Source organism: Rhinoderma darwinii, chromosome 5, assembly GCF_050947455.1.
Source record: "Rhinoderma darwinii isolate aRhiDar2 chromosome 5, aRhiDar2.hap1, whole genome shotgun sequence".
Taxonomy (NCBI): Eukaryota; Metazoa; Chordata; class Amphibia; order Anura; family Rhinodermatidae; genus Rhinoderma; species Rhinoderma darwinii.
In genome coordinates this window covers 239,411,730-239,435,366 of record NC_134691.1, presented here as the reverse complement: position 1 = coordinate 239,435,366, position 23,637 = coordinate 239,411,730, and the positions used below count along the sequence as shown (strand labels likewise).

General features: G+C 40.5%; 1 protein-coding gene across 2 annotated transcripts in view; it reads left to right on the top strand.

The window, feature by feature from the left end:
* ADCY1 (adenylate cyclase 1) overlaps positions 1 to 23,637 on the top strand; it is a 763,759-nt gene that overhangs the window by 690,289 nt on the left and 49,833 nt on the right. For both annotated transcript variants that reach the window (XM_075827013.1, XM_075827012.1), the window contains one exon: positions 12,259 to 12,357. In XM_075827013.1, coding sequence (XP_075683128.1) covers positions 12,259 to 12,357 — 99 coding nt within the window. The remainder of the gene's footprint in view (positions 1 to 12,258; positions 12,358 to 23,637) is intronic.

Here is a 23,637-nt window from a genome sequence, read left to right as displayed (position 1 = left end):
TTGATGGGCACTTCTTGCGTACCATACGGTCAAGCTGCTCCCACAACAGCTCTATGGGGTTGAGATCTGGTGACTGCGCTGGCCACTCCATTACAGATAGAATACCAGCTGCCTGCTTCTTCCCTAAATAGTTCTTGCATAATTTGGAGGTGTGCTTTGGGTCATTGTCCTGTTGTAGGATGAAATTGGCTCCAATCAAGCGCTGTCCACAGGGTATGGTATGACGTTGCAAAATGGAGTGATAGCCTTCCTTATTCAAAATCCCTTTTACCTTGTACAAATCTCCCACTTTACCAGCACCAAAGCAACCCCAGACCATCACATTACCTCCACCATGCTTGACAGAAGGCGTCAGGCACTCTTCCAGCATCTTTTCAGTTGTTCTGCGTCTCACAAATGTTCTTCTGTGTGATCCAAACATTTCAAACTTCGATTCGTCTGTCCATAACACTTTTTTCCAATCTTCCTCTGTCCAATGTCTGTGTGCTTTTGCCCATATTAATCTTTTCCTTTTATTAGCCAGTCTCAGATATGGCTTTTTCTTTGCCACTCTGCCCTGAAGGCCAGCATCCCAGAGTCGCCTCTTCAATGCAGACGTTGACACTGGCGTTTTGCGGGTACTATTTAATGAAGCTGCCAGTTGAGGACCTGTGAGGCGTCTATTTCTCAAACTAGAGACTCTAATGTACTTGTCTTGTTGCTCAGTTGTGCAGCGGGGCCTCCCCCTTCTCTTTCTACTCTGGTTAGAGCCTGTTTGTGCTGTCCTCTGAAGGGGGTAGTACACACCGTTGTAGAAAATCTTCAGTTTCTTGGCAATTTCTCGCATGGAATAGCCTTCATTTCTAAGCACAAGAATAGAGTGTCGAGTTTCACATGAAAGCTCTCTTTTTCTAGCCATTTGGAGAGTTTAATCGAACCCACAAATGTAATGCTCCAGATTCTCAACTAGCTCAAAGGAAGTTCAGTTTTATAGCACCTCTAAACAGCAAAACTGTTTACAGCGGTGCTAACATAATTGCACAAGGGTTTTCAAGTGTTTTCTAATCATCCATTAGCCTTCTAACACAGTTAGCAAACACAATGTACCATTAGAACACTGGAGTGATGGTTGCTGGAAATGGGCCTCTATACACCTATGTAGATATTGCATTAAAAACCAGACATTTGCAGCTAGAATAGCCATTTACCACATTAACAATGTATAGAGTGTATTTCTGATTAATTTAATGTTATCTTCATTGAAGAAAACTGTGCTTTTCTTTCAAAAATAAGGAAATTTCTAAGAGACCCTAAACTTTTGAACGGTAGTGTGTATATATATATATATATATATATACATACACAGAGGCGTAGCTAGGTTCTCCAGCACCCGGGGCAAAGATTCAGTTTGGCCCCCCCAACATCTCCTTCCCCCACGCCATGTTTGTTTTCTTTACCAATCAATGACGTGTCATTTCTTTTCCACAACTTTTTTTTATGTAACTTGAGCATAAAAACATTTGTACATTTTACAAGCAATATAGTTCAATATAGTTCTATACACAACACCAGAGCCAAGCTCATTACATATATACAGCACCAGAAAAAAACTCAGTACATAAATACAGAACCAGAACAAAGCTCAGTACATAAATACAGTTCCAGAACCAAGCTCAGTACATAAATACAGCTCCGGAACCAAGCTCAGTACATAAACAGCCCCAGTACCAAGCTCAGTACATAAATACAGCTCCAGAACAAAGCTCATTACATATATACAGCACCAGAACAAAGCTCAGTACATACAGTGAAGGAAATAAGTATTTGATCCCTTGCTGATTTTGTAAGGTTGCCCACTGTCAAAGACATGAACAGTCTAGAATTTTTAGGCTAGGTTAATTTTACCAGTGAGAGATAGATTAGATAAAAAAACAAAACAGAAAATCACATTGTCAAAATTATATATATTTATTTGCATTGTGCACAGAGAAATAAGTATTTGATCCCCTACCAACCATTAAGAGTTCAGCCTCCTCCAGACCAGTTACATGCTCCAAAACAACTAGGTGCCTGCATTAACCCCTTCAGGACACAGCCTGTTTTGGCCTTAAGGACGCAGCCAATTTTTTCAAATCTGACATCTTTCACTTTATGTGGTAATAACTTCGGAATGCTTTTACCTATCCAAGCGATTCTGAGATTGTTTTCTCGTGACACATTGGACTTTGTGTTACTGGCAAAATTTGCTCGATACATTAAGTATTTAATTGTGAAAAACACCAAAATTTTGCGCAAAATTGCAAAAATTAGCATTTTTCTAAATTTATATGTATCTGCTTGTAAGACAGATGGTAATACCACACAAAATTGTTGCTAATTAACATCCCCCGCATGTCTACTTTAGATTGGCATTGTTTTTTGAACATCCTTTTATTTTTCTATGACATCACAAGGCATAGAACTTTAGCAGCAATTTCTCACATTTTCAAGAAAATTTCAAAAGGCTATTTTTACAGGGACCAGTTCAGTTGTGAAGTGGATTTTAGGGCCTTATATATTAGAAACCCTTGATAAGTCACCCCATTTTAAAAACTTCACCCCTCAAAGTATTCAAAACAGCATTTAGAAAGTTTCTTAACCCTTTAGATGTGTCACAGGAATTAAGGCAAAGTAGATGTGAAATTTTCAAATTTCTTTTTTTTTGTTGCAGAAATTAATTTTTCATCTATTTTTTTTGTAACACAGAAAGTTTTACCAGAGAAACACAACTCAATATCTATTGCCCAGATTTTGCAGTTTTTAGAAATACCCCACATGTGGCCCTAGTGCACTTATTGACTGCAGCACAGGCCTCAGAAACAAAGGAACACCAAGAGGATTTTGGGGCCTCCTTTTTTATTAGAAAATATTTTAGGCACCATGTCGGGTCTGAAAGGCTCTTGCGGCGCCAAAACAGTGGAAATCCCACAAAAGTGACCCCATTTCGGAAACTATACCCCTTGAGGAAATTATCTAGGGTTATAGTGAGCATTTTGACCCCGCAGGTTTTTTGGAGAAATTATTGGAAGTAGGCCGTGAAAATGAAAATCTACATTCTTTCAAAGAAAATGTAGGTTTAGCTAATTTTTTCTAATTTCCACAAGGGCTAAAAGGAGAAAATGCACCACTACATTTGTAAAGCAATTTCTCCCGAGTAAAACAATACCCCACATGTGGTAATAAACGGTTATTTGGACACACGGCAGGGCTTAGAAGGGAAAGAGCGCCATTTGGTTTTTGCAGCTCAAATTTAGCAGGAATGGTTTGCGGAGACCACGTCGCATTTGCAAAGCCCCTAAGGGACCAAAACAGTGAAAACACCAAAAAAGTGACTCCATTTAGGAAACTACACCCCTTGAAGAATCCATCTAGGGGTGTAGTGAGCATTTTGAACCCACAGGGGTTTCATAGATTTTATTAGAATTGGGCAGTGAAGATAAAAAAAATCCTTTTTTTCCAATAAGACTTAGCTTTAGCTCAAAATTTTTCATTTTCTCAACAAATAAAGGAATAAAAAAAAACAACATTTGTAAAGCAACTTCTCTGGAGTACGGAAATACCCCATTTGTGGTCATAAACTGCTGTTTGGGCACAGAGTAGGGCTCAGAAGGGAAGGAGCGCCATTTGGCTTTTGGAGCACAGATTTTGCTGGATTGGTTTCTTGACACCATGTCACTATTGCAAAGCTCCTAAGGTGTCAGTACAGTGGAAACTCCCCAAAAGTGATTCCATTCACAAAACTACACCCCTTGAGGAATTCATCTAGGGGTGTAGTGAGCATTTTGACCTCACAGGTGTTTCATAGATTTTATTAGAATTGGGCAGTGAAAATTACAAAAAATCCTTTTTCTTCAATAAGACGTAGTTTTAGCTGAAAATGTTTCATTTTCTCAACAAATAAATGAAAAAAAGCACCACAACACTTGTAAAGCAACTTCTCCTGTGTACGGCAATATCACATATGTGGTCATAAACGGCTGTTTGGGCACAGAGTAGGGCTCAGAAGGGAAGGAGCGCCATTTGGCTTTTGGAGTACAAATTTTGCTGGATTGGTTTCTGGGCGCTATGTCGCATTTGCAAAGTCCCTGTGGGACCAAAACAGTGGATCCCCCCCTGAAGTGACCCCATTTTGGAAACTACACCCCTCAAAGTATTCACTTAGGGGTGTAGTGAGCATATTAACACCACAGGTGATTGGCAGAAATTGGTGTGCACTCGATGTTGCAGAGTGAAAATGGGATTTTTTCTATAGATATGCCAATATGTGGCGCCCAGCTTGTGCCACTGGAGACACACACCCCAAAAATTGTTAAAAGGGTTCTCCCGGGTATGGCGATGCCATATATGTGGAAGTAAACTGCTGTTTGGGCACACTGTAGGGTTCAGAAGGGAGGTAGCGCCATTTGGCTTTTGGAGTGTGGATTTTGCTTGTAGTAGTCTTGAATTGAGTCTTACTGGTGTTTCCGTTTATAATGTGGGGTACATGTAAGCCGGGCGGAGTATATAAGGGGCATAGTCAGGTGGTATAATAATGGGGTAAACAAAAACAATAAAATAATCCATAGATGTGTGTTACACTGTGACACAATCCTTTCTGCACAGGCCGCTGTCGCACTGATAAACTGTGTCCTTTCTTATCCCCCTTTTGGTCCACACTCCGCACCTTTGCAGTTTGAGGAATTTTGCTGAGAAGTGTTGTCCTGGTATAATACGGGCACCCTCGCTTTCAGCAGATATGTTTGGGCCCTCCCCTTCCTGGTTCCCTAATTTTAGGGGCCTTGATATTTCGCCACTTGAAACAGAAGAAATGTTTCCCTCGGGCCGGCACAACTGCATATTTTTATTTCCTGGCTTATTGGAGCCTTAACGAATTTTATTTTTTCATAGACGTAGTGGTATGAGGGCTGTTTTTTTTGCGGGACGAGCTGTAGCTTTTATTGGTACCATTTTGGAGTACATGCAACTTTTCGATCACATGTTATCCTTTTTTTTTTGGGAGGCAAGGTGACCAAAAAACAGCAATTCTGACATTATTTTTTAAATTCTTTTTATACACCGTTCACCACGCGTTATAAATTACATGTTACCTTTATTCTACGGGTCAGTCCGATTCCGGTGATACCTAATTTATAGAACTTTTTTATGTTTTACAACTTTTTGCACAATAAAATAACCTTTGTAAAGAGAATGGATTTTTTCTGTCGCCAAGTTGTGAGAGCCATAACGGTTTTAATTTTTTCGTTGACGGAGCTGTATGAGGGCTTATTTTTAGCGAGACGAGTTATAGTTTTTATAGGTACCATTTTTGGATACATGCGACTTTTTGATCACTTTTTATTTCAATTTTTGAAAGACAAAGTGACCAAAAAATAGCAATTATGTCAGTATTTTTTAGTTTTTTTTTTACGGCGTTCACTGTGCGGAATAAATAACATAATATTTTTATAGTTAAGGTCGTTACGGTCGCAGCGATACAAAATATGTATGGCTTTATTATTTTTTTCAATAATAAATGATTTGATAAACGAAAAGGGGCGATTGTGTTTTGTGTTATTATTTGAAACTTTTATTGTATTTTTACAACTTTTATTTTTACTTTTTTTACACTTTTCTTTAGTCCCACTAGGGGACTTGAAGGTCCAACTGTTTGTTTGATGTTCTAATACATTGCACTACCCATGTAGTGCAATGTATTAGAACTGTCAGTTGTTCACTGACAGCAAGCCGATCAGGCTCCGCCTCCGGGCGGGGCCTAATCGGCTAACGTAATGGCATATAGGAAGCCTTTGTTAGGCTTCCGGTTGCCATAGCAATCGCCCCCCGCAACAATCGGCCCCCGCAATCGCGTAGCGGGGTGCCGATGTTGCTATAACAACTTAAATGCGGCGGTCACTATTGACTGCCGCAATTAAGGGGTTAATCGGTTCGGCTCACCGCTGTGATCCGACCCGATGTTTTCCCCCAGTACTAAGGCTGCTAGTAGCAGCCTGTACTGGGAGATGCCGGGCTGCGGGGAGCGTCTGTGTGCTCTGTTAGGAGCACACGTGGATGAACGGGCTGCAGGCACAATGACCAGTTTTGCAACCCGTTAATCTACGTGGGGTGGTCGTGAAGGGGTTAATACGTATTGCCCAGATTCTGCAGTTTTGAGAAATATCCCACATTTGGCCCTAGTGCGGTAATGGACTGAAGCACCGGCCTCCGAAGCAAAGGCGCACCTAGTGGATTTTGAGGCCTCTTTTTTATTAGGCACCATGTCCAGTTTGAAGAGGTCTTGTGGTGCCAAAACATTGGGAACCCCCCAAAAGTGACCCCAATTTGGAAACTAGACCCCTTGAGGAATCCATTGTAGTTTTCTTGGGGTGCATGCGGCTTTTTGATCAGTTTTTATTCTATTTTTAGGTGGCGTGGTGACTAAAAAACAGCAATTCTACTATTGTTTTTTTATTCTATTTTTTTTTACAGCGTTCACCGTGCGCTATAAATGACATATTCACTTTATTCTGCGGGGCGATATGATTACGGCGATACCAGATGTTTATAGTTTTTTTTTATGTCTTATGGCGTTTGCACAATAAAATACGTTTTGTAAACAATCATTTACTTTTTGTCTTACCTTATTCTAAGAGCCATAACGTTTTTATTTTTCAATCAATAAAGCCGTGCGAGGACTTATTTTTTGCGTAACGAACTGTAGTTTCGATCAGTACCATTTTTAGGTACATGCGACTTTTTGATCTCTTTTTATTCCATTTTTTGGGAGGTGAAGTGACCAAACAATTGTGATTGTGGTACGGTTTATTATTATTTTATTTTACGGCGTTCACCGTGCGGGATAAATAATGAAATAATTTTGTAGTTCAGGCCGTTACGGACGCGGCGATACCAATTATGTATAGTTTATTTGTTTGTTTATATATTTTTATTAATAATAAATGACTGATAAGGGAAAAAGGGGGATTTTTACTTTTAATACTTTTAAATCTTTTATTTTCTTATTTTTACACATCTTTTTTTAACTTTTTTTTTACTTTATTACTTTATCCCACTAGGGGACATGAGGGTAGGAGGCCCTGATAGCTATTCTAATACACTGCACTACATGCGTAGTGCAGTGTATTAGAACTGTCAGCTACTCACTGACGGACCCACTAGGCTTCCGTCTATGGCATAGCCGGACACCATTGTTTGGTGTCCGGTTGCCATAGTCACCATCGCCGGCCGCTATCGCGTAGCAGGCCGGCGATGGCAGCTTAACCCCTAAAAAGCAGCGATCTCTATAGAACGCGGCTTTTAAGGGGTTAATCAGCGGGGACACAGCGATCGGTCCCCGCTGTAGGAGCTGTGACAGCTGCTGAACAAGACAGCAGCTGTCACAGCTCCTGTATGTGTCAGGAGGACGGCCGAAACGGCCGTTACTCCCGAGACGTACTATTACGTCATGGAGCGCGAACGATACAGCTGCCATGACGTAATAGTACGTCAAGGAGCGGGAAGGGGTTAACGCATTCCATGGGCCATTATGCTTGTTTTTTGCTTTTTGATGTATTTTTTTTTTATTGGCACTATTTTGGGTTACATATAATGCAATGAATAACTTCTAAAAAAATAATTTACAGGAAGAAAAAATTGGTGGACCATAAATGGCGCTGCTGGCAATAAAGGTAGAAGTAGTTCCAGTGTATTGAAATACATAAATAAATAATTTATTGTAAAAGACTACGCATTTCAAGGCTGGACCAGTGTCTTCATCAGGCCAAGTTGAAACGCGTAGTCTTTTACAATAAATTATTTATTTTTATATTTCAAAACACTGGAACTGCTTCTACATTTATTGCCAGTATGGTCCACTAATTTTTTCTTCCTGCAAATACTTTACAGCGGTAACCACCTCCAGTTACCGGATAGGACCTGGCTGCAGCGGTCTAATGATACCTATTTCATTATAAGTCTACAACAGCGTTGTGCCTGTGCTAGCACAACGCCAAGAGGTGGGCTAAATTGACTTTCCTCTGTTTTATTCCATTACGTTTGGTGATCTGCACTATGTGGCGCCATGCGTTTTTTGTTTTCTTCTCCAGTTATTAAAAAATTGGGAGGGTGAATGGAAAAAAACAGCAATTCCGAAATTGTTTTGGGGGATCTGTTTTTACGGCGTTTACCTGCAGTATAAATTATAATCATTTTATTCTGCGGGTCGTTAAGATTAGGGCGATAGCAAATTTATATTGTTTCTTTTATATTTTACTACTTTTGCACAATAAGAACACAAGCTTAAAGGCAATGTGTTGCCAGAAAAACATGTTTGTTTTTTTAAATTAAACATTTAGTGTGTGGGTGATTAAACATTGTTCAAATTTTATTTATTTTTTTCACTAGTCAGGAAATATTATAAATTAATTCTAATTTATAATACTACCCATTTTTGGTCACTAGATGGAGCTATCCCCAAAATTGCAGCTTTGCAAAATTGGGTAAAAAGCCCTTGCTCTAGTGAGCTCTCAGCATCCCCCCCTCCTTTATCATGGCTAGTGCCGGGATAAACGAGGGGTTTGAACGGTGTAACCTCCTACACTGTGTGTTGCCATTTTTTGAGCTAACACACAGTGTAGTAGGTTTACATACAGTAGTAAACACACAAAAACACGAACATACATTGAAATCTCTTACCTGCTCCTGCCGCCGCGGCTCCCTCCGGCCCGTCCGCTCCGTTTGCTGCCGCTGGTCCAAGTGCACAAATCCGGAAGCCGCGACCGGAAGTAGTAATATTACTGTCCGGCCGCGACTTCCGGTCCACAGGAAAATGGCGCCGGACGGCGCCAATTTCGAATTGGACTGTGTGGGAGCGGCGCATGCGCAGTTCCCACACAGACGCCGTACACTGAAGTCAATGGGACGGGAGCCGTTCGCAGTCCCTATGGGACTGTGGCTGCCGTATTCCATGTCTGTATGTGTCGTTAATCGACACACACAGAAATGGAACAAAAAATGGCAGCCCCCATAGGGAAGAAAAAGTGTAAAAATAAGAAAAAGTAAAACACAAACACACAAATGAATATAAACGTTTTTAATAAAGCACTAACATCTTTAACATATAAAAAAATATTTTGTGATGACACTGTTCCTTTAATGAGGGCTTAATGAGGGTTGTGGTTTTTATTGTTTGGGACTCATTGATTAACTTTTATTTCTCTTTTTTGGGAGGAGGGATAACCAACAATTTTTGACAATTTTTTTTTCGTTTATTTTTTACATTGTTCTCTGTGCGGGATTAATAATGTGGTAATTTTATAGTACGAGTTGCGGCTATACCAGTTGTGTTTAATATTTTTGTTTTCAATTTTTTCAATAATAATGCATTTTTTTTTTTGAGTCTACATTTTTTTTAGTACCACTAAGGGACGTGAACATGCCATCCTCTGGCAATCCATCGCCATTCTGCGATTGTGTCGCAGTGGCGCTGATGAGTTTAAAGAGAGAGCTCTCTTCCTCTGTAAAATCAGTTAGGTTCCATGGTATCTAAGGAGTTAAAGGACAGGATCAGAACTATTTACGATCCCGGCCCTTTCAGCAGGGTATGATGCCGTAGGCACTGCTCTTTAGCCTGCACCATTTCTGCACTGTACATTTACAGTGCTGTGCAGGTAGGAGGTTAAGCAATATATTAAAAATATCAAATCCAAAGTCTAATACTGACCACTATAGTAGCCAACTACTTACCATACTCCAATATGTTTCATTAATGACGATTCTCTCTTTCCTCTGACCTTAAATTAGATCTGGTCCACTGAGTTATTATGCCAAACGGAATTGTGCCATTTGCCTAATAGATAAAAAACAGCGGACATATGCTTTTGAGTCTGCAATGTATATGAGGACAGTGCTGCCCCCAGCTATCCCCACCTCCTCCTGCCCTTCTCTCTCCTGAGACACAGCAACTGGTGTATAAGCGTTTATTTTACTCACAGATCTAGTTTAAGCTAATTATGAACCAATTTGCAGAAATATTCTCCCAGACCAGCACTCTCATTTTATGTTTAATTACCATCCTATTGCACACTTCAGTAATAACATTAAAACACCTGTCTAATAATGTGTGGGATGTGCCTGGTCTGCAGCAATGTTTAGTTAGGTGGTATGTGCAGTGGCGGATTAAGTAGACCTTAGGCCCTGGACTGTTTACCAAAAAACTTGGGCCTCCCTTCACCACCACCGCCGCCCTGCTGCTCAGTGTGCTAGCATTGCTGTGCTAGCATTGAAAAATAGGTGTTAAAGTGCTGTGTCCCTACATAATTAGAGTCTCCAACTATCGCTGACCGTATCACACTGTGTAGGGACACATCCTCCTGACAAGGGCAATGCTAACACCCATTTGTCTATTACTCAAGGACTACACAAAGACTTTTTGTGGAATACAAGGATTTTTTATAATAGACATGTCAGGAGAGGTGACAGATTCTCTATAAATCTAGTGACACACAGGTGACATCTCAGATTATAGTCATTATTTTTCTGTTTACTTCTCTATTTGGTCCAGACCTCATGACGACTTCTCCCGGCCATGACCCATTTTTGCAGAATTTGACACTGATGTCTTCAGATCCTCACTTTTCCAACATTTACGCACCTATAAACGAAGAAAAAATTTCCATGGTGCTACACACTATGCCCCTAAATATAATAGCACCATACACTGCACCCCTAAATATAATAGTGCCATACACTGCACCCCTGAATATAATAGTACTATACACTGGGCCCCTGAATATAATAGTACCATACACGGTGCCCCTGAATATAATAGTACCATACACGGTGCCCTGAATATACTATTACCATACCTTTGCACCCCTGAATATAGCAGTACCATTCACTGGGCCCCTAATATATTAGTACCATAGATAGGGAGTGCCAACCAGGCCCCATCCAGCAACCGCCTGTAGATAGTGCCAACCAGGCCTCATCTAGGAGAGCGACGCACGTGGCGTGATGACGTAATCGCGCTGTCTACATCACAAAAAATTGCCGAATGGTGGGGAAGAGAACCGATGGTTCCCTTGCCTCGCCAGCGCTGTCAACTGTATCCGTGTCCAAAGGACGCAGATACAATTGAGTACTATGTAAGGCCCTTCCAGCCCTTATCACAGGGGGCTTTTTGCCCCATACACAAAACAGATTTGTTGAGTTTTTTTGCCACAATTCATGTTGTAGTTTTATTCTTTGGGCAGCCAAGGGCCCCCCAGAGCCTCAGACCCCGGACGACGATTCTAAACTGACCTATGGGGATCCGCTATTGGGTACGTGTCAAAGTAACATCCACTTGAATGCCAGGACCCAAGGTTTCCCTGCAGAACTTTCCCCAGAGCAACACATTGACTCCGCCAGCTTGCCATCTGAACATAGTTTATCCTAGTGCCATTTTACACCCAGGTACATACGCACCTGGCCTTTCACATGATGTAAAAAAAAAAATGTGATTCATCAGACCAAGAGACCTTCTTCCAATGCTTTGCGGTCCAGTTTTGAGGCTCACTTGTCCATTGTAGGCACTTTCTACAATGGACAGGGGTCAGCATGGGCACCCTGAACAGTTTGCAGCTACGCAGCCACAAACACAACAAGCTGTGATGCACTGTGCATTCTAAAACCTATCTATCATAGCCAGCATTAACTTTGTCAGCTCTTCTGGGGGATCGGACTAGATGCACTAGCCTTTGCTCCCCACACACATCAGTGAGCCTTCGGCACCCATGACCGTCTTGCCACTTACTAGTTGTTCTTCCCTGGACAACTTAGGCAGGCACTAACCACTGCATCCCAGGAACAAGACCTGTTGTTTTGGTGCTGCATTGAGTCTAGTCACCCAGCTATCACAATTTGGCCCTTGTCAACGTCACTCAGATCCTAAAGCTTGGCTATTTTTTCTGCTTCCAATACATCAACTCCAACAATTGACTGTTCACTTGCCATTGTAATGGGATAATCAATGTTACTTTCTTTACCTGTCTGTGGTTTTAATGTTATGACTGAGCGGTGAATGTCGTAAAATCTCAAATGCTGATCAGATCAAGAATGTTTTTTTAAACCTGTAAGGAACAGATAGACAGACAGGCAGATAGATGCCAGCTAGTATGTGTGTTCATATATGTGAGTATAGCTATGAGTTTAATCTACAAAGAACGAGGTATTTAAGCTTTTAGTCTTGGTTTTTTAATGTTAATTAGATTTGCTTTCATACAGCTCATGGAAAAGGAATGCTACAGAGACATTGAAAAAATCAAAACAATTGGAAGTACATATATGGGAGCTGTCGGACTGGTTCCAACAACAGGAACTAAGGTAAAATATAATTCTCTATTAGTTTAATTTTATATATTCTTCTTTAACCCTTTCATGACCAAGGGTCATTGATGCCCCTGTGTCCATGTCAAATTTTTCCATTTCGGATATGTACTTTTTTGAATGATAATATCTTTGCAACCGCTTTGAATATCACAACTATTTTTAATTCGTTTTTTTTACAAGACTTATGAGGCTTTCATTTTCTGGATTAGTTTAATTTCAAGTTTGTAATTTTTATTATGAGCAGACAAATCACAAAAAATTAGAAAGAAAACACTTTTTTTGTAATTTTTTCAAATATATTTATCTATATTATGTGTTTGTATATATATATATATGTGTGTAAGTATATATATATATATATATATATATATCTACATATATATATATATATATATATATATATATATATATATACATATATATATATATATACACGTTACATAGTTACATGGTTACATAGTTCGTACGGTTGAAAAAAGACACATGTTCATCAAGTTCAACCAAGGGATGGGGAGAGGGAAGTAAAACAATTCTACACATAAGAGCTTATATTTTTTTGTTCTAGGAAATTATCTAAGCCTTTTTTAAAGCCATCTACTGTCCCTGCTGTGACCAGCTCCTGTGGTAGACTATTCCATAGATTCACAGTTCTCATAGTAAAGCAGGCTTGTCGCCTCTGCAGGTTGAACCTTTTTTTTTCCAGACGGAGGGAGTGCCCCCTTGTTTTTTGAGGGGGTTTTACATGGAATAGGATTTCACCATATTTTTTGTATGTGCCATTAGTATATAAGTTAATCATGTCCCCCCTTAGTCGTCTTTTTTTTTCCAAGGCTAAATAGGTTTAATTATTTTAATCTTTCCTCATAACTTAGATTCTCCATGCCCCTTATTAGCTTCGTTGCTCTTCTTTGTATTTTTTCCAACTCCAGGGCATCCTTTCTAGGTTCAACCTGCAGAGGCGACAAGCCTTATTTACTGTGAGAACTGTGAATTTATGGAATAGTCTACCGCAGGAGCTGGTCGCAGCAGGGACAGTAGATGGCTTTAAAAAAGGCTTAGATAATTTCCTAGAACAAAAAAATATTAACTGCTATGTGTAGAAATTTTTTACTTCCCCTTTCCCATCCCACTTCCCCTTTCCCATCCCTTGGTTGAACTTGATGGACATGTGTCTTTTTTCAACCGTACAAACTATGTAACTATGTATGTAACTATGTAACTATGTAAGTGACTCCCCCAGTGTAGCTCCCCCTAGGACATATGATGCATGCAGGTTGTTGGTACCCAGATGCATAACTTTACATTAATAACTGAACTAAGCTCTTTAAGAACTCTAGGGTGTAACCCATCTGGTCCCGGGGCCTTGTGTACATTTATTTTGTTTAATTTAGCTTGGACCATCTCTACATTCATCCAATTCAGTATATCAACTGATATATTAACGGCACTGGCAGTGGCTACATCAGCTTCTCTTTCTTCTGTTGTATATAGAGAGCTAAAGAACCCATTTAGTAACTCTGCCTCCTCTTGATCCCCTGTGACCAGCTCCCCATTACCACTATGTAGGGGTCCTACCAGTGCAAACCTTGGCTTTTTTGCATTTATATACTTGAAGAATTTTTGGAGATTTGTTTTACTATCCTTGGCCATCTGCCTTTCATTTTGTATTTTTGCTGATTTTATTACCTTTTTACAGATTTTATTAAGCTCTTTATAATTTACGAAGGCTACAGCGGTACCCTCAGATTTGTGTTTTTCAAATGCCCTTTTTTTGTCATGTATTGCCCTTTTTACAGAAGGTGTAAGCCATGTGGAGTTTAATTTTAGTAGTTTATACTTGTTACCTATAGGAATAAATTTTGCGCTATAATTACCCAAAGTAGATTTGAAAATCTCCCATTTATCATTTGTACCATTATTTGACATTAGTTCTTCCCAGTCTATATCCTGAATTGCAGTCCTCAACCTGGGGAAATTGGCCTTCTTAAAATTAAATGTTTTTACCCTCCCAGCCTGTGTTTGTTTTTTACAGTAAAATATAACTATATTATGATCACTGTTACCGAGGTTTTCACGAACATTGACGTTCCCAACAAGCTCTGTATTATCAGAAATGACCAGATCCAGCAGAGCTTCACCACTAGTCGGGTCTTCCACAAACTGGCCCATAACATTTTCCTGCAACAGGTTGAGGAAATGTCTCCCCTTTGCAGTTGAAGTCGAACCATGACACCAATTAATATCCCGGTAATTAAAATCTCCCATTATCACTACTGTACGCGCCTGTGCAACCCGCTCCATCTGTTTATATAGCTGAAATTCCATCTCCTCAGTTATATTGGGGGGTTTATAAATTACAGCAAAAGTAATTTTTTCAGTGTTTACCTCCCTTTGTAATTCCACCCACAATGTTTCAACCTCCTCACAATCTTCACCCTCTAATGTCTCTTTCGCACTCACCTTCATATCACTTCTCACATACAGACATACACCACCACCTTTCCTATTCGCCCTGTCTTTCCGAAACAGTGTAAAACCCTGTAGATTTACAGCCCAGTCATGTGAAGAGTCTAGCCATGTTTCAGCAACACCAACTATATCTATATTTATTTCCAGTACCAAGGCCTCCAGCTCCCCCATTTTGCTTGCTAGACTTCTGGCATTTGTGAATATAGACTTTAACTTGCCTTTAACTGTTTCACTTTAATTGTAAGAAATGTGATTATTTTTCATTATTTGGGCATTTTTATTTTCATTGCTGTTTTGTAACGAAAAGGATCTCCTTATCCTGTTGTCTAGTCCTATCCCCACAGTTTGTTTCTCCCCCCACCAATATAGTCTGACCCCTCTCTAAACTAACTACCCCATTATTTTCTACATTGACCTCCCCCTCAGCCCTAGTTTAAATACTCCGCCACCCCAGCTAGAATTCTCTCCCCCAGCACAGCAAGGGGGTCTAATGAACAGTGTTGTACTGAACTATCCATTGTTGTACTGAAAAATATCCCGCTGGGTTCCGCGGCCCCCCGGACACTCCCTGTCGCCAGCCACGCCCCCCCAACGACGTAATACCTGCACCCAGGTATGACATTATTTTATGATTTTAGAAACACTAGTGTCTCCAGGCACATACTTTTTATAGTGTAGCTAAACGTTAAACAAACTTCTGACATGTCATAGCGCTCAGCCGCTTCGTGTCTATTCGGCTTTATCAATGTATCGGAGTTCGAGCTCAATGTAAAGTCTATGAGGCCGTACTCTGATACATCGGCTTTCCGGAAAAAGCCGAACAGACATGAAGCGGCTGAGCGCTCACACGAGCGCTTCAGCTGCGTTTTAGAGATTGGTGGGGGTCTCAGTGAACGAACCCCACCAATCCAAACTTCTAACATGTCACTATGACATGTCAGAAGTTTGTTTACTGTTTAGCTACACTATAAATATAAAAATGCCTAAATGGATGCTCCGTATGGAGTAGGGGTTATTCAGTACCTAAAAATTCATGACCTATCCTCAGGATAGGCCATCAAAAGATTATGGGTTGGGGTCTGACTACCAGGAGCTCCACTGAACAGTATTTTTGAAGGAGGTGCAGAGCAAAAAAAACGAAGGGGAAGCAGTGCTCATACGAGCGCTGCACCCCCTTCAAAACAGTTGATTGGCGGGGGTCCCGGTAGTCGGACCCCGACCCATCAGCTATTGATGGCCTATCCTGAGAATAGGCCATCAATTTTTAGGGATTGCAAAACCCCTTTAAAGGGGTTTTCCCACAAGCACATGTATCCCCTATCCACAGAATAGGGGATACATGTGATCGCTGGGGGTCTGACCACTGGGACCCTCAGCGATGAGATTGGAGGACTGAAATTCCCCCGAAGTGCTCCATGAGAATAGAGTGCTAGTGCACTTGCTTGACCTTTGCTTCATTATTTTTTATGGAGCTGCCGGAGACAGCGGTCCCCTAAGTCCCTATAAATGAATGGAGCGCTGGCCACTTTCGGTCCCCAGTTCTCATTACTGGGGGCCCCAGTGGTCGGACCCAAGCGATCACACATGTATCCCCTATCCTGTGTTTGTGGGGAAAACCCTTTTAATTTGTAATATATGACGTTTCAGAAGTTCATTGATGTCAGAATGACAGAAGTCGCTGAAGGTGAGTATAAGATTTTTTATTTTTCATATTACTAACTTTATTTTTTTGTTTTTCAGGTTCCGCTGGACTGTTTTGACTACGTCGTAGATTCGTTGGACTACTGCGATGATCTACGGTTTTGAAAGAGGATTTGTGGGGAAGTCCTTATTTCAATAAAAAAATATTTTCTTATGTGTCTGTGTTTTCTTTAATACTTTAATAGCACCTTAGTAATGGCAGTAGTCTGATTGTCCATTACTAAGGTGGGGCTTGGTGTTTGCCAGTAAAAAGGCTGCAACTAACCCCCCATTATTTCCCTGGTACGCACTGCCATCAGGGGTGCTGCGAAGAGCCGAGTACGATCCAGTATCCAACCATCTGTAGTGATGGGCGGACACTGGAGCGGCCGCAGGTTGGTATTATGAGGCTGGAAAGGGCCAAAAACTGTGGCCCTTCTCACCCTGGTAATGCTAGGCTGCTGCTGCTGTGTTGTATCTGACTGGTTATGAAAAATGGGGGGGGACCCCACATCGTTTAAAAAAAAATAAATAAATAAATGAAGAAAATGACATTACTTCCCCCCCATTTTCATAACCAGCCAGATACAATATAGCAGCAGGCAGCATTACCAGGGGGGGGGGCACTGTTTTTGGCCTTTCCCAGCCTTATAATACCAGCCTGCAGCCGCCCTAGTGTCCGCCCGTCACTACAGATGGTCGGGTACTGGATCGTACCCGGCTCTTTACAGCACCCCCGGGGGGGTGGGTACCGGGGTAATAATGGGGGGTTAGTTGCAGCCTTTTTACTGGCTCACACTAAGCCCCGCCTTAGTAATGGACGCTGTCAATCAGACTACTGCCATTACCAAGGAGCTAATAAAGTATTAAAAAAACACAGACACATAAGAAAATATTTTTTATTGAAATAAGAACTCCCACACACAACCCTCTTTTACCATTTTATTTTAAAAAACCGTAGATCATCGCATTAGGCCAACGAATCTACGACGTAGTCCAAACAGTCCTGCGGAACCTGCAAAACGAAAAAAAAATAAGGTTAGTAATGTGAAGAATAAAAAAAACTTTACCTCACCTCCAGCGACTTCTGTTTTCTTCCCTGCGCTGCAATAGAAACTAGACCTCAATGAAAAATAATTCCCCTTCATGTAACTCTGCTACCTGTCAGCTGAAAAGTCATCCACCACAGGGAAAAATGTTTCCCTATCATGTCTGATTCCCAGGCGTTTCTTTGTGGTGAAAATACAAAAGGCTATAGGAAGCATTTCACTAAGATCTGCCATCACCATGATTGTTGGGATCCAACCTTTGGGAACCTGCCAAGCAACTGAAAGAAGGGGCAGGAAATTCTTTGCCTTTTTCCCTGCACAGTGGTTTGGTGCTTCGGTCCACAGACTTTGCAGGGAACCACAATACAGCTCAATTGAAGTTAATGGTGCTGTTTTCCAGTTCGCTGCACAATGGGTGGATAGGAGTGTCACTGTGCATGGAAAATCTGTGAAGGAGCTGCACTGCTTAACTATCTCCGTGGCTCTTTCATTCTTAGGATTAGATTAGTTCTAAAATTTGAAACGCTAGCGATCAGGAAGTGATGGCATATGAGCTAAACACAAAAAATGGTTATAAACCATACCTAATAGAAATCCCAAAATATGCAATCCATATATAGCACGGTGCCGTTTCGGAGAGCAATAATTCAAAAGGAAAAAAACAAAAAATATTTTCCAAAACATACCAGGCACTCTTTGGGATAAGAATAATTTTGTATACATTTTTATTAAATTCCATATAAAAATATATTTTAAAGATTTTTCATATATAAATATATCTCTTTCCTCTTATCCATAATACAAAGATTTTTTATAGGAAAAGAAAAGGGTTTGAGAAAACACATTTGTTTCAAACTAGATGTACATAATTTAAAAAAATGTCTCCTGGCCTAGAGGTCTTAACAATGAAATAAAATTTAATATGTTTTTATGACATGCTGAATTAATAATCCCCTTCTATTCATTGGTGGTTGCGTCTTTGTGGTGTAATATGATTGCCCGTCTTTTGGATACCTCTAATGGATTGATTACCTTGTGACCTATTCTCAAATGGTTTGATTCGACCCAATCTAAGTAAATATATTTTTTCACTCCTTGAAAATAGGAGGGAATAGACTTATGGGATGAATAAAGAACTAACTGTTATGATTTTCTGCCTCCGAGTGGTGGGGACTGGGTCCCTACAGATTTTTATCTGTTGTGGACCCGCTCCCTGCCCTTCGGAGACAGACATTAAAATCCTTGGATTCCGGAAACGTTTTTGCCCTAATTTGGGAAAGCCTGTTTTATATCCCTTTATGTTTTGGAAGTGATCTTGTCGGTTTGGCATTTGGGTGGGGGTTGCGTGGATCCTTATGGGCCGGCTGTGTAACAGCGTCCCGTGATTTTTCCACGCACCAACCAGCAAACTAATTTTCCTTTTATGAATACTTTTTTTCTCGGGATAAATTGATAGGTCCTATGGATGTTCTCTGTCCCTGGGTGATGGGGACTCGGTCCCTCCGGAAATATTCTCGGGGTTGGACCCACTCCCTGTCACCCGGGTACAGAGGATGCCTTGCCTGATTTTCGGCAGATAAAAATTAGCGGGACACTATCATATTACTGTAATAAATAGGTACTTTATGGGCTTAATGCTTTATGGACAGTCCGTTGACAGGTGCAGCGTCAAATTAGTGTTATACCATCTGAAATGCAACATGGATCTCTCATAATTATTTCATTTATTTAATATTTTGGATTTTTGATTTATTTTATTTTATTTATTTTTATTTTTTTTCTTATTTATTATTCATATAATTTTCTGTTATATTTTATTTATTATAGACACTGCTGATCACTAATGGGTTTGTTAGGGATAAATGAATTTTTCTTAATTAAAAAAAATGGGAATTTACTTGCAATGTACTGTGTGTATATGTTTTGGTATTTTATATATATATATATATATATATATATATGTATATTCCCGGATAGAAATGTATGATGAAATACTGAGGGGAATCTATAAATATGGATAAAACATGTGTATAATTGGACGTTTTGGATTTGAATCATTGGATTCTATGAGTACTTAATGTAATATTTTTACATATGCGTCCAGTTCCCTTTAAATTTGGCACTATAAAGATGCCAGACTTTACTGAACTCACGAAATGGCTCTGAGGAAATCCCGGTTTGGGATGAAACATGTCAGCTGATCAATTAGTCTACACCTGGCAGGTAGTGACGTCAACCTTGCCTCGTCTTGCAGTCTCCAGTGTTGCCAGAAAAAACCAACGTGGATACCAGCATATTACGATACCGACTCTCCAATGAGGAGTGTGTTCCATTGCTATAATTTGCTCACCTTGGGTGAAACCTCGGCTGCCCCCGAGTATAGGAAGATCCAAGCTATTCAACATAAGGATTGACCGTGGATGGAGTGGATATAAGGAGAACCTTCCATGTGGGAATTGTGATCTGCCAATGATGAGATTGAAGGGGTGAAAAACCCGATTGATATATTTCTAAAATCTGCCTTCACTCTAAAATTGCTCCAGGAGGAGAAACATAGTGAAAAAGAGTGAACTTTCAGTCCACCTTGAGTTGCGAGATCAACATAAAGATGAGTATTCAACTCTTTATCTATATTTGCATGGCTATTATATAAGAGGAATTGCTCCTGTTGGTTTCGGACCAAAATTCTAAAAGAAGGAGGAAAAAGCAAAAAATGCAAGTGTGAACTGAGACCAATGGTGTCTGAATAAAAATTTAACGTGGATACCAGCATAGCAGGATTCCGACTCTTAAATGTAGGAGCGTGCTCCATTGCTTAAATTTGCTCACCTTTGGGTGAAATCTCGGCTGCCCCCGACTATAGGAAGATTTAAAGATGAATATTTAACTCCCTATATATAATTGCACTATCATCATACAAGAGGAACTGTCGCTGTTGGTTTCGGATCAAAATTAGAAAAGGAGGAAAAAGAAAGAGAAGGAGAAAAAGAAAAAAGCGCAAGTGTGAACGGAGACCAATGGTGTCTGGATAAAAAATCTTTAGAACCGGTTCTTATAGCTAATTTCTTGTATGGGTCTGATTATGGCTTGTGTATAGAACACATATTCCCTAGATATCTCATCATGACATGTCATTGTGTTTAGAGGGGGATAAATTAATGGAAGTAATGTTATAAAAGTCTGAGTTGGTATCCTGATTGCTTAAATTTGCTCACCTTTGGGTGAAATCTCGGCTGCCCCCGAGTATAGGAAGATTTAAAGATGAATATTTAACTCCTTATATACAATTGCATTGCTATCATATAAGAGGAACTGTCTCTGTTGGTTTCGGACCAAAATTAGAAAAGGAGTAAAAAGAAAAAAGCGCAAGTGTGAACGGAGACCAATGGTGTCTGGATAAAAAATCTCCAGAACCGGTTCTTATAGCTAATCTCTTATATGGGTCTGATTATGGCTTATGTATAGAACACCTATTACCTAGATATCTCATCATGACATGTCATTGTGTTTACAGGGGGATAAATTAATGGAAGTAATGTTATAAAAGTCTGTGTTGGTATCATGGCCAGGAGACATTTTTTTAAATTATGTACATCTAGTTTGAAACAAATGTGTTTTCTCAAACCCTTTTCTTTTCCTATAAAAAATCTTTATATTATGGATAAAAGAGGAAAGAGATATATTTATATATGAAAAATCTTTAAAATATATTTTTATATGGAATTAAATAAAAATGTATACAAAATTATTCTTATCCCAAAGAGTGCCTGGTATGTTTTGGAAAATATTTTTTGTTTTTTTCTTTTTGAAGTGATGGCATATCCCAGCGATATGCCATCACTTCTAATGGTGGAAAAATCCCTATGAAAGTGGAGTCCACTACTGAACAAAACATGATGGAGACCTCTTACATGATCGGAAAGCTCCACCAGTATGGAATTGTTGTATGCAAAAGTTGTATTCTCTTTTCATGAAGTTTATGACTGGTTAAAACTTTTGTCTTTGTCACTTCTTTAAAACAGTTTCTTATTACACTCCCCTTCCTATGTTCTCTCAGGAAGGCATATTTTATATGAAAAAAGGGGATTCTTACCAGGGTGTCTTGAGACAGATTAGTTGCAATGTTCTTGGGTTCGGGGGTTCTGTGTATGCAGTATATACTGAAATTTAAAGCCATGGTTTCAAGTAACATGGTGTTCATCGGGTCTTTCAGAAGTGGCGTCAACTAATCTGGCATTAGAGCCACTGGAATCCCTGTAAATGTTGTTTCTCCTGGACCTCTCCTCCAGGTTAAGATTAAAGTCTGAAAGCTCTGCCATTTCATCTTCTGTGGATAAGCTGAGGTGAAGAAGGGCATTGTGCCATTCTGCAAAGTCTATTATTTTGGTTTCTATATGGGCTGTTCTTTGCCCCAGCTGTTAAATTTCTTAATTGAGAGCATGTTATTGGGATCTTCCTAAGGCCTCATGCACACGACCAGGGTGTCATCTGCGGGACGTCTGCAAATTTACGGACTGTGCACACATTGATTTCAATGAGCCCGGACTGCAAATCCGGACCGTATAATAACTTGTCCCATGTTTTTGCAGTCCAGGCTCTTGGCCAATGCACGGACTGTAGAAACCACAGTCGTGTGCATGGGTGTCACATACACTCTGCCTGCGGCTCCCTCGGTCTCCAGGACAGCGAGAGTTACTCGCTCGGGCGTCGCCCGGCCTGGCAGACTGAGGCAGTCTGCAGCCAATAGGAGCTCAGGAGCGTCAGGCCAATCAAAGCCTTGCTGATGTTTCTGAGCTCCCGCCCTCTCCTTATTTAGTTCAGCCTGGGATAGCAGGCCGTTGTCTGTAATTAGAGTTTCCTTGCCTGGTGCTTTCCCTTGTTTCAGACTCCCCTGAGCTACTTGCATTTTGACTTCCTGTGACCTGACCTCGGCTTCACTCTTGACTTTTCTTTGCCTTCTGACTTTTGTTTTTTCCGCACTCTACTGGTTTGACCCTGCCTGCCTGACTTCACCTTTTGCTCCCAGACTTGTCCGCAGCACAAATGCCCTGCCTCTCCCTCCGTGTCTCCCCAGATGACCCTTTGTTATTTCGTACTGTCTCTGACTTATCCGTTTGTTAGTTTCACTTGTACCAGTATAGGGAACGCCGACCAGTTGTGCGCCGTCGTTTAGGTCGGGTCGTACAAGTAGGTAGGGACAGAGGTTTGGGAAGAACAGGGACCTCACTGTTTACTGTGTATTTGTTCATGACAATGGGCCCTTAGAAATGAATGGGTCCGCAATTTATCTGCATCTTTGCGGATGAATTGCGGACGTAAAAACACATTTGTGTGCATGAGGCCTAAAGTGAGTTCCTCAGCACAAAGAGTAGCTTATCATCCCAGCTTATATAATAGTTTGTTCAGAGGAGAAGGCTGGGTTGCTGCCAGATCCATTTGAGCCCACACATGGTAAGGACGGAAGCGAGTCCAATTATTTTTGTTTTATTCCATTAAGTTTTATGTCACTGCGCAAATTTGCTTATAACTAATGCTACTGGAGACTGTACATAATGTAATAGAGTTCAGTTCTCCATACAGTTAGGTCCAGAATTATTTGGACAGTGATACAAGTTTTGGCATTTTAGCTATTAACCAAAACATATTGAATATACAGTTATATAATCAATATGGGCTTAAAGTGCAGAATCTCAGCTTTAATTTTAGGGTATTTACATCCTAATTTGAGTAGGGGTTTAGGAATTCCAGCTCTTTAATTTGTAGCTGCCTCTTTTTCAAGGGACCAAAAGTAATCCACTGTCCAAATAGTTCTAGACCTCAGGGCTTATTCAGACGAACGTAAAATACGTCCGTGCAACGCGTGTGATTTTCACGCGCCTCGCACGGACCTATGTTAGTCATACTGTCAGTGATTTTTATGCAGCGTGTGTCCGCTGTGTAAAACTCACGACATGTCCTATATTTGTGCATTTTTCGCGCATCACGCACCCATTGAAGTCAATGGGTGTGTGAAAATCACGCACGCCACACGGAAGCACTTCTGTGGGACGCGCGTGATTCGCGCAACAGCAGTAAA